Here is a 12857-nt window from a genome sequence, read left to right as displayed (position 1 = left end):
TTAAAATCAGCTGTGTCAGGGAAAAAGAAAAGCCAATGAGAGAAATTAAATATTAAGGAATAAGATGTTATTGGGTTGGATTGAGCTTTGGAGAGCCACAAACCATTGTAATACCCATGATTTTTTGCCCCCCCCCAATATTCACCCCCCATGGGCTTTATCGCCCCCATCAAGAATCCCTACTTTAACTGAAGCACTATCTTTCCCCTAATGAAAAACTGTGAATGGGCATACAGCAATCATTCATGTGGAACAACAAAAGCTTTAATGAAATCTAAATATACGAAGTAAAAATTATTTTTCTGCATCACATCCATTTGTAATTACCTCATAGTACCTAATAGGATTGGTCAAGCAAAATCTTCCCTTGATAAATCCATACTGTTATTGTAATATGACTGCATTCGTATCAAGATGATTATTGATTACTTTAAAAAGTGCATGATTGATATTGCTTCCACAGAAGTCAAGCCTACAGAACTGTAATTATTCACTTTGCTCTTTGATCAATAATTGAGATATATTTGCACATCTGTAGAGACCTCTCCTGAATCCAAGGATGCTCTCCTAATCATGGCTAAAGTTTTCTTACCTCTTTTGATGCTTTTTTTATTAATACAGATGGATAGATTCCATCAACTCTAGGTGCCTTATTTACTATATAATCCTCTCCTTTCAGTGTTGTAGAGAATTCTTGCTACTTTCTTTGCATTCTTATTCAAAGCCTTCTCATATTCATCTTAGTCTGCTTGAACCCGTTAGTATTTTAATTGCAAGACAGATTATACTTATTATAGGTTTCTGTGTCCCACGATAATACCAGTCTGAATTTTAAGAAAAGTTCTCAGATGTTTTACTGCTGATAAGAAATCTGAAACAGATTTTTAATGGAAATTTTGAAAGTTACTTGAAATTCGCTAAATCTCATCAGAATATTTTTTTACGAATGAAAACATGAAAATATTGTAGAGGTGCTTCTGGGTTATTTTGTAATTAATAAGCAAGTAATTAATTATAGTAACTAGTGTACAAGTTAGTGCAATTGCATAATTTCTGTATGTAGCAAACTACTTAAATAGTTATAAATTGGCATCATTAAATATATTTCATGTTGCGAATACCTTCACAACAAGTTACCACGATATTGCACTATCACGAATAACTAACTCTTCACCAAGTGGAAAAGACTATTGTTACTTGTTCTCAGCAGATACCATCACCCATACAGTACCGTTTCAGAGCTTATAGGCTCCTCATCAGTGGGTGGACAGGTACCCTGGTGTTGCAATGATGACAACCCAGTCGCAATGTATAATTCCACAATGTGAGAAATGCCTGATGGTGTGGGGCAATTTAGATTATAGAATAATTTAGGGATAGCGACTCGGATTATAACTACTTAGCAGTTGGCTACGTACAGAAATGATGCAACTGCACTAACTTGTATGCTAGTCAACTTCCTATGTAATCCAAGACTTTAGCCCTAAACTATTCTTTAATCTAAATTACCCTACACTATCAGGCATCTCTCATATTGTGGAGTTATACTTCACAACTGAGTTGACATCATTGCAACACCAGGATACCTGCCTGAACAGTTCCTTGTTGATGTGACGAGTGCATAGCTTCATGCAGTTTCATCGAGATAAGACCCTCCTGTCCTCTCGAAATAACTGGAAGCAGGACTCATTGGACCAGGAGACCCATCTCCAATCATCCAAGGTCCAGTGCCGATGTTCTTTCGTCCAGCTGAGGTGTAGAGTCCTGTGTTGTGGTGTTAGCAATGGAACTCTGGTGGGTCGACGGCCCCTATAACCAATTGCAGCTAATGATCACCTGATGGTCTTGGTGGAGACGTTTCTGGCACCTCCCTCGTTGAAGTCGGCAGTCATTTGTGCCACTGTCACTCTTCGGTTGGCTGAAACAATGCAAGATAGACATCAACGGCCACGTTCCTCCACCACCACCTTTCTCTGCCCACAGCGATGTCCACAATGAGATGTTATTCAGGAAACAGCATATTCCCAATACACTCGATACTGTTTTACAGGGATGGTGCAATTTCTGTATCACCTCCACAACAGAGTGATCCATGCGTCAGATCCCACTATCATACCTCTTTCAGTCGGCTAACTCACGAATTACCATCTACATGAATGCAGTGTACCTATATAACTACCAAGCAGTGGGTTCGCCACTAGCGAGAGGGGACAGCACTGCATTACCCAGGAAGCAGGTATCCCATGAATTCTGTACTTTCAGCACATCTACAGCTGTAAATGTATACAACTGAGAGATATTTGTTAAAATCTTGAAGAATATCTCTCAGATGTATAAAAAGCTTCTACAATTATTTCTCTGCACTCCTCACTTAGCATTTAGGATAAGGCATATAGTTCAAGGAAGCTACAGGCTTTTGCTAATATTAACAATTTACATTAGCTATCATCAGTGGGTCTCAATAAAAAGAATTTAAAAACTATCTAAGCCCATTGTAATCATCTTTTCAAAAGCAAAATATTTTCTCTTTACCCTTGATAGTATATCTTCAGATAAATCCCACATCAATAAAGTGTGATCACTGCAACTTAGCGATTCCTTTGCCTGAAGTTTTTAAAGCATGAAGCGATCTAATTATCACTACGGATAATCAGATCAAGGGTACTGCTTTCTCTTGTTGCTTCTATAACATGATGAAATAAAAACATTCATCCAATAAATCCAGAAAAGGTTGGCTACTGAGTGGGTCACCAATGCACAAGTTCCAATCAATATCTGGAAAGTTAAAAACTGCTATGATAAGACATTCTGATTCACTAATCTATATATCTAAATAACTGTCCATTAAATATTCATCACAATCATAATCATTATAGGCCTATAAAATACTTCCACTCTCATTTTTGTTTTCCCAGTGTTTATTAAATCAGAGTGACTGAAAATCACACTGGCAACTCGGTCATATCGGTGTATCTATTGCATAGAAACTATGGGCGTCTAAACCAAGAATGTAACTTCTTCCCTCACCTGTTCTAAATGTTTTTTTTTTCCCTTTAGTGTGTGCACATGTTACTTATATATCACAAAAATAAAGGGGGGGGGAGAAAAGAGACTTTAAAACAATGAGAAAATGCATGGTTGCAAAAGGGAATTCCACAGATAAGTGAGAGGGAGGGTTCAAGCAATAGGTGTGAAACATCTTTAAAGTCTTCCTCCCCCCTTATTTTTGACTCTACACCTCAACTGGGCGAAAGAACATCAGCACTGGACCTTGGATGATTGGAGATGGGTCTCCTGGTCTAACGAGTCCTGTTTCCAGTTATTTCGAGCGGACAGGAAGGTCTTATCTGGACGAAACTGCATGAAGCTATGCACCCGTCACATCAACAAGGAACTGTTCAGGCAGGTACCCTGGTGTTGCAATGATGACAACCCAGTTGTGAAGTATAACTCCACAATATGAGAGATGCCTGATAGTGTAGGGTAATTTAGATTAAAGAATAGTTTAGGGCTAAAGTCTTGGATTACATAGGAAGTTGACTAGCATACAAGTTAGTGCAATTGCATCATTTCTGTACGTAGCCAACTACTAAGTAGTTATAACCCGAGACGCTAGCCCTAAACTATTCTGTAATCTAAATTACCCCACACCATCGGGCATTTCTCATATTGTGGAATTATACATTGCGACTGGGTTGTCATCATTGCAACACCAGGGTACCTGTCCAACCACTGATGAGGAGCCAATAAGCTCCGAAACAGTACTGTATGGGTGATGGTATCTGCTGAGAACAAGTAACAATAGTCTTTTCCACTTGGTGAAGAGTTACTTATTCGAGATAGTGCAATATCATGGTAACTTGTTGTGAAGGTATTCCCAACATGAGATATATTTAATGATGCCAATTTATAACTATTTAAGTCGGTGTTTCCCAACCTTTTTTTTTACCATGCCCCACCTAAGTCTTTCTAAAATTCTGATGCCCCCTATGTAACATATACATATTTTTTATATTCAAAAATTGAATTATTCCCTAAATGAAGCCTAATTACAACTTGTTCAGGACACAAGACTTAGGTTTTAGGAAGAAATCATTAGGGAATTATTAAGAAAAAACAGTAAGTAAATTTTCAAAACATATAATAGACAACTAAAATTCAAGTACAAAATAATTTATATGAAAGATTTTTCTATATTTTGATTTTTAGTAATTATTATTTAATTGTTTAATAATTTCAACATTCCATGTGAAGTCACTTCTAGATGAGTGCACTAAATTTAGTGAGACCCTTGTGCTTGATGCTTGCCACAGAGAGATTTTATACTGGGCTCCAATTTAGTCAGCTTCTGTCTCAAGGCTTCCCGTTTTATGATATCCAGTCGATTTCTTTTCTTTAGTAACAAATCATTTATGGCACTAAATCCACATTCAGCTAAATGTGAAGATGGAAACGGTAACAATAGCTCTCTTGCAAAGTTGGTTGAATTTGGATATTTAATTTCTGTTTCATCACAAAGCCATGCCATCGCTCCTTTTATATTGAATAAAGTTTTAACTGACTCATCATTTTGCATTTCTGAGAGTTCTTCTTGGTACTGCATTGATACATCAGAAAAATCCACTAACATTGGTTGCATCATCCAGGTTGGAAAATCAATTTGTTTTAAATCAGAAAACCTTTCTTTTAAATCAGCGAACAGAATTTTCAGATGATCGACAATAATAAGTACAGCGGTATCAGTCACTTCACATTTTTGCATCCAATGAAACTGTTCAAAATTTTTGTTACAAATATATTTTTGACATAATTCAATAAATGTAATGAAACCAAATATCTTTGCTTTTGCATCGACGAGAGTTTTATTTGTTCCTTGAAGTTGTTTATTTAATATATTTAGTTTTTCAAAGATATCGGCTAAATAACTCACAAATGCTTTACAAATGCTTTACAATCGACCATTAACAGATGCTTCATTTCAGGTTTGTCACTTAAAAAGTCACTAATAGTATCAAATAGTTCCATAAATCTTTTCAAGCAGTTCCCTTTCGAGAGCCACCTTACTTCAGCGTGAAGTAAAAGTCTCACATGGTCTGCATTTTGTTCTTCACAAAAAAGCTTGAAGAGACGTCACATTTGGCATTAGCTTTAATAGCATTGACACACTTTATAACTGATTTTAGTACTTCATTAAGAACAGGCGAAATATTTTTAGCTATCAAGTTTTCCCTATGAATAACAGAATGCACAAGAAGCATTTCTGGATTCTCATCTTTCATCAATTTTAAGCAGCCATTTTTCTTGCCCATCATATTAGCAGCACCATCTGCAGCACAAGATGTTATATTTTTCATTGGTATATTATTGTCATCTAAGTAATTTTTTAGCTTATTATATATATATATATATATATATATATATATATATATATATATCTTTGGAGGTAGTGGTGCTCTCTAATGATTTACAGAATAACATTTCTTCAGCAAAATTACCTTTATCAATATATCTTACATAAGTTATCAGTACGGCTTCACTGTCTCTCAAAGTTGATTCATCCATTTGCACTGAGAATTTTGTTTTCAGCTTTCCAACAAGTTGTATTTCAATATCTTCACTCATTTCATCTATTCTTCTGCTAACAGTATTGTTATTGAGTGGCATAGCTTTCACGTCTTTGTCATTACTCCAAATGTGACGTCTCAGTGGGTATGAAACCAAATCTTTTTCCAGAACTGTTTTAAGAAATGCTGATATTGATGGTTTGATTAAATTCTCTCCTATAGTATTATTTTTCCCAGATTTAGCAATGATTAAAGAAATTTCATAACTAGCCTCAAGAGTATGATCGACAGTTGCAGTATGAACAATAAACAGACTTTAATGTTGCTCTTTTTTCAAAATTCTTCTTTAAAGTTTGAAAGTAATTTAAATCTGAATTTACATGAGCATTATGTTTCGCCTTCAAATGCGCCTCAAGACGACCTCGCTTCATTGATTCATTGGTCAAGCATTGTTGGCATAAAAGACAAAAAGATGACTTTTGATTGTGGACAGTGGGTATGAAACCAAATTTTAAGTATTCCTCTGAATACTGACAAACTTTTTTTTTTACTTGCACTACTCATTTTACTGTGCAACTGAAAGAAATAAATATAAGATAAATCAAAAACTAGAAATAAACTATGCATTAAAGTTAATTTAATTTTATTTTAATATATCAAAATTAATTATTAGTATGCTTTTTGAATGAATAAATCACACAAATTACTGAATTCGGGCTATTAAATCTGTGGTCTCTGTGAACAAAAATGAGATAAGTGCACTACAATAAAGTATTTATTATTTACTATTATGTGACATGCAGATATCTTCGTTATTGTAGTTTTAGCATGAGTAATAAATATTTGTATATTCAAATATATGCATGTTTATATGAGAGTGTGAAGTTTATTTTTCCTCTCCTGCAAATTCGAGTTTTTGGACTTATTTGCTTATTTACTGAGACCACAGAAATATACATATACGACAAATACATACCATTGTGTATCACTGTTCTTCATTAATAATAATTCTGTGCACAGAAAAAGTAATTTTTTATTTTAATCTGAGATCGCCAAACCTATCCAAATGTACAGTCACGACGCCCAAACGAGCGTTTGTATGAAAGGAATTACCTATTTCATATAACATGCGGAGTTTGTGGTAGGCTACAGTAAACAACCACTTTGCTTGCGCATTGCGCATGCCATAAGCAATCGTCCAATACAGTACGTACTATTCCTTCACTAGGCATAGTAAGCAATACTCTCCAAGCAAACTGTAGTTGATATTACTCCAAACTTTCAACTGCGGCTCTATAGAAACTACAACATTTAACGAATGCTTATTTCAAATTGAGATACCAACAATTCTTCTTTTGTACAAGTTAAATCATAATAGGTGGTTGTTTTAAACTCTAGACGAGCAATTTTTGAATTGCCCCCCTGAACAATCAAATTTCCCCTGCGGCTCTATAGAAACTACAACATTTAACGAATGCTTATTTCAAATTGAGATACCAACAATTCTTCTTTTGTACAAGTTAAATCATAATAGGTGGTTGTTTTAAACTCTAGACGAGCAATTTTTGAATTGCCCCCCTGAACAATCAAATTTCCCCCATGTGGGGCGTGGTACCCACATGGGGGAAATTTGACTACTTAATAAACTACTTAAATCGGTGGAAACACCGATTTAAGTAGTTTGCTACATACAGAAATTATGCAATTGCACTAACTTGACACTAGTTACTATAATTAATTAATTGCTTATTAATTACAAAATAGCCCAGAAGCACCTCTACAATATTTTCATGTTTTCATTCGTAAAAAAAAATTCTGATGAGATTTAGCAAATTTCAAGTAACTTTCAAAATTTCCATTAAAAATCTGTTTCAGATTTCTTATCAGCAGTAAAACATCTGAGAACTTTTCTTAAAATTCAGACTGGTATTATCGTGGGACACAGAAACCTATAATAAGTATAATCTGTCTTGCAATTAAAATACTAACGGGTTCAAGCAGACTAAGATGAATATGAGAAGGCTTTGAATAAGAATGCAAAGAAAGTAGCAAAGAATTCTTTACTTATGTCAACACTGAAAGGAGAGGAACAAATCATATTAGTCCACCAGATATGAATTCCATAACTATTGATTATCCTGTATAGTAGACTGCTGACAAACTCATTAAATATATCACAGCTGCACTCCCACACAAATATGGTTTTACTGACAGAGATAAAGTATACCTAATTCTAACAGGAAATGATTTTATGATAACTGAGAGGATTATATAGTAAATAAGGCACCTAGAGTTGATGGAATCTATCCATCTGTATTAAAAAAAGCATCAAAAGAGATAAGAAAACTTTAGCCATGATTAGGAGAGGTCTCTACAGATGTGCAAATATATCTCAATTATTGATCAAAGAGCAAAGTGAATAATTACAGTTCTGTAGGCTTGACTTCTGTGGCAGCAATATCAATCATGCATTACTTTTTAAAGTAATCAATAATCACCTTGACACGAATGCAGTCATATTGCAATAATAGTATTGGTTTATCAAGGGAAGATTTTGCTTTACCAATCCTATTAGGTACTATGAGGTAATTACAAATGAATGCGATGCAGAAAAATAATTTTTACTTCGTATATTTAGATTTCATTAAAGCTTTTGTTGTTCCACATGAATGATTGCTGTGTGCCCATTCACAGTTTTTCATTAGGGGAAAGTTAGTGCTTCAGTTAAAGTAGGGATTCTCGATGGGGGCGATAAAGCCCACAAGGGGGGGTGTGAATATTGGTTTGGGGGGGCAAAAAAATCATGGGTATTACAATGGTTTGTGGCTCTCCAAAGCTCAATCCAACCCAATAACATCTTATTCCTTAATATTTAATTTCTCTCTTTGGCTTTTCTTTTTCCCTGAGACAGCTGATTTTAAACATATAGATATTTGTATAGGAGTGAGTGAGAAATTTGGTAAAAGGAAGATAGTGGACATGATTTAATTCAACCACTGGTTGAATTAAATCATAGTCATAGGCATTAAATGCCTAAGCTTTCAGAGGTAATGTCTCCGCAATCCTTGGCAGTTGCGCTTTTACAACAGCTGCAACCTTGGCGGTATGCCGTGGTTTATTTATTTATTCTTTTGTTTCATTGGTCAATATATGAGGCATGGAAGGGATGAGGAAATGTTTCACTGTCTTGTTGTTTCTACTTTCTAAGTGACAATTAGTATCGATTTATTGTTTCCTTGTGGAAGTCATTTATTGTTGATCTACAGTGCTTTTGTGACTTACATGGGCTATGAGAGTTAAATAAAAATAGTTTATATTTTTTTATTTAATTCTTTGTAGTTATTCAACCCATCATCATCAATCATGTGCTGAAAAAAAAAGGTGTTGAGTGTATCTGAATGAATATCTAGCTTATGGTTTTATTAAGAGCCATTCGACTCACGACAGCCTACGTGTCTTATGTGTAATAGTTCTTTTTCAAATGAGGCAATGAAACTATGAAACCATCAAGACTTTTAGATCACTTAAAAAGGGAACATCCTGATAAATTTGGTAAACATGTTGAATATTTTAAAAAATTAAAACAGAATTTTAAACAACGTAATACTGTTACTTCCTTATTTAAGAAGAATACACAGAAAAAATGACAATGGAATGATTGCTTCTTATAAAATTGCAGATATCATTGCAAAATCTGGTAATGGTCATATAGTTACTGTGACTGTTATATGACCCACATTAGAGGCTGTAATTTCAAAAGTGATGCATCAAAATCCTTCCAATATTTAAATAGCATTGCCACTGAGCAACGATTCAATTCGAAGACAAATCGATGAGATGTCAGTTAACATTGTAGAGCACCTAATTGACAAACTAAAAACAAGAAAATTTCTATTCAGATTGATGAATCCACAGTTACTGACAATAAAGCCCTTCTATTGTCATACAGTCATTATTTCAATGATGACTGTAAATTGCAAGAAGAGATGTTTGTAAAATATTTAGAAACTGACTGTGCTGGAGCATCCATTTTTGCTGTTGTAAAAACATGGTTTATGAAAAACAAGTACCTTTGGAAAATTTGGTATCCTGTATCACTGATGGTGCTACCCCTGGTTGGAAGACATATATACTGTATATAGACTGTATACTGTTATGTTTATATACATATTCAGTATCTATATAGTACATATTCTACTTTTACTTTAATAACTATATATGTATATACATGAACCGCAATCACTCAAATACAAGCATTTGAGTGATTGTGGTTCAAGCCTATGTGACTATAATACAGTGATCTTTTATTCTCTATCTTGTGAACTATTAATGTTAAGGGGTTATCCCAGAGTAAACTGAAAATTTAAAAGAAACCTAGTCTCACTCGAAGAACCTAGTTTTGAAATTATTTATACTTTAAAAGATTAAAAGGGCAACTTATTAAAACATACACATTAACTATTATCATTGTCAAAGCTGTTGAATAATTTCAGCAATAATTTTTTTCTCAATATTACAAACACATGAAAATTATATGCTGTAGGAACAAAAGTACAAGAAAAAAAAAAAGTGGTCTTTACTCCTAATTTTCAAACTATTCTAAAACTGCAAAATTTTTCAAATCTCACCTATATGATTCGGAGACAGGCAATGAAAAACTCCACAATTTTTCAAATGTACACCCATTATATGCAATTACAGTTGAATTAAACATAGCCATAACTATATCGGGTATGCCATCTTCTGTTAAATCAACCAAGACTGGGGGTGTCATAATACCTTTAAAGCTGTCTGTGTAAATTGCTTTTGCCTGTGAATAGATCAATAAAAGATACATATATAAATATGTGCAATTCAATAGTTTGTTATTACTTTATACTAAATTGCTTTTCCTGTCTGTATGTACATGTGTTTAGTAAAATCTCTGAAGCTACCTATGTGTAAGTGTATTAAAAAATGTTAGCAATATTTATTACTGACATTTTTAGATGGAGAAACTAAGACTAAATTGGGGGGGTGGGATAAATGGTGAACTGAGAACCAGAGAAGAGCACACAATAATTGCCAATATTCTGTTAAATGATACACTGGCTACAAGGCATGTAATCCTCAACACGCGTGGTCCTTGAGGCATGTCTTAAGCCCTTATATGGCTATTCCTTAGAAATGGTTTTTTTTATTTTGTTTTTTTTAAACAAGCAGATCATGAGATAGCTAATTATCAAGAGAACCAGTAGTGAGATTTCATTGTACTTCTGGTTCTCTCATCCTTAATTGAATTGAGCAACTATTGAAGCTTACACACAGAATTTATGTGCAAATAGGTACCTACTTTATGCAAAAAGTTGTGCCATCAAATGAAATTTGATGGCAATAGGCACAACCATTAATTCAAAATTTTTTATCCTATCTTTTGGCATTATGCGACATTATTCACTATGTCAGAAAACAATAAAATTCTTATAACATAAAACTGTAACTGAATGGACAAATTCAAACAAAGTTAAACACACTGTACATTCAAATACTTCTCATACCACAAATTACAATAAAATTCTTGTCAATCATTTCCACAGATTGTCAGAGGAGTTGTAAACTCCACTGACAATCTGTGGTCATCTCAGAGTACAGAGTTTATTTATTTTATTCTCCCTTATCATTAAACAAAACACAATTCAACTTGGATTTAATAACTCTTGCACTGTCTTTTAATGTCTTAGAATTGTTTCCAGAGTGCCAGTCTACTCCTGCCTTAATTAAAACTGTTCTGCTCCAAAGCTGTCTTCTTTTAGAAGTTTATCTTCTAAATCAGCCATGGAAACTAGCCCATTCAAGATATTCCATGGCTCACGTAATCCAACCCCTCCGAAAAATGAACATGATCATCTGATGTTCTTTTTATTCAGCTTTTTGCTTTTTTTTTTTTGTTAGTTGTTGGCGTGTCGGCTTCTGTGGCCATAATGCACCTCCCAAAGTTTTTGCATTTTACTCTGATCCAACCCCGAGGCAGGATTCGAACCCGCAACCTTTGGGTTGCCAAGCAGGCACTTTGCGCACCTGGCTAGCCCGGTCAGCTCTATTCAGCTGACATCCCGCTGACAACTCATTCCTATATAGGACAATCGTCTTAAACTTGATGCCATTGATTTCCTCTCCATACAGACAGGTAGGGCTAGAAATAGAGGCAGGAGAGGAACAGATGCCATCCCTCTTAATTCCAGAGATGTTATAGCCCTATATTGATGTTACTGAGAGTTAGGTCTATCTTCATAGAACTATATAAAGAAAGCTGTCACTAGTTCTGAAAAGATATTTCCATCCCTGAAGACAGTAGTACCCCTCAACATTTCAAGACAGTTTATGGTGCACAATTAATTGTAAAATTCTATAATACTATAAAATTTTACGATAAATCCAAAGTAATACTAATTGCACACAGAGTTCATAGAGGCTTCTTTTCGTTTTCACTTTGTACTTCTTCCTTTTACTTGCTATTTGGTTGTTAATTTTATTTTAAATTAAATCTGTTCTTTAATTTTAAAGAGCATGCAATTAGTAAATAATAAGTAATAATAACAATAAATAATACAGTAAAATTAAATTTAACAGTAAGTAATGGATAAATTATAATAAATATATCTAGACATATTTAAATAATGAGATATGTGTAGTATACATGGTGTGTTCAAGGACTGAATTAATATTTGGGAAATGGTGAAGTTTACCAGCCATTCAGATGGATCGCTTATGAAGTAGTCCCACTGCCACTGTATGCACTGATTTCAATGCTTATAAAACTTCTGATAAGTTTCTCTTGGAATTGCTAATAGTTCCTGTATTGCATCCTGAATAATTTCCTTTGTTGTTGCAAATCTGAGATTTTTTAAGCTTTAGGGAGAAAATCAGGAAAATAAGCCGCCCAGTGAGTATGGCAGATGGGAGATTGCAGGTGATGCTTCACAAGGAATTCTTGAATGGAGAGTACAAACTGTGCAGGAGCAATGTCACAATGCTATCAGAATTTACTGAAGCCTGCTTTTCCAGCCATTTTCTCAGAACAGCATCATTCAGTTGTGTAGAACTTTTTTTTTTTAATATTCATGGATCAATGACTGGTTCAGGATTTGTTTCTTTTCTTCTTTTATATTATTTGCCAGATTTACTGTCACATTCACTATTATAGCTGGTATCTGCTTCCTTAGATTATAATTACCCTCTGTATATTACCTCTGATGGCCTCCATAGCCAAGTGCAAGAGCAGGAGCACTGTAGCACAAGCTCTTTGAGTAGATT

General features: G+C 34.3%; 1 protein-coding gene across 1 annotated transcript in view; it reads right to left on the bottom strand.

Annotated features, from left to right (window-relative positions):
- LOC150084537 (uncharacterized) overlaps positions 1-12857 on the bottom strand; it is a 260732-nt gene that overhangs the window by 142782 nt on the left and 105093 nt on the right. The window contains exon 8 of the mRNA XM_090375300.1: positions 10193-10374. Coding sequence (XP_090231426.1) covers positions 10193-10374 — 182 coding nt within the window. The remainder of the gene's footprint in view (positions 1-10192; positions 10375-12857) is intronic.

Source organism: Mastigoproctus giganteus, chromosome 6 (assembly GCF_048544385.1).
Source record: "Mastigoproctus giganteus isolate SK-2022 chromosome 6, ASM4854438v1, whole genome shotgun sequence".
NCBI classification, from domain to species: domain Eukaryota; kingdom Metazoa; phylum Arthropoda; class Arachnida; order Uropygi; family Thelyphonidae; genus Mastigoproctus; species Mastigoproctus giganteus.
Note: the sequence above shows the minus strand (reverse complement) of the source record. Positions and strands in the feature narration are given on the sequence as shown.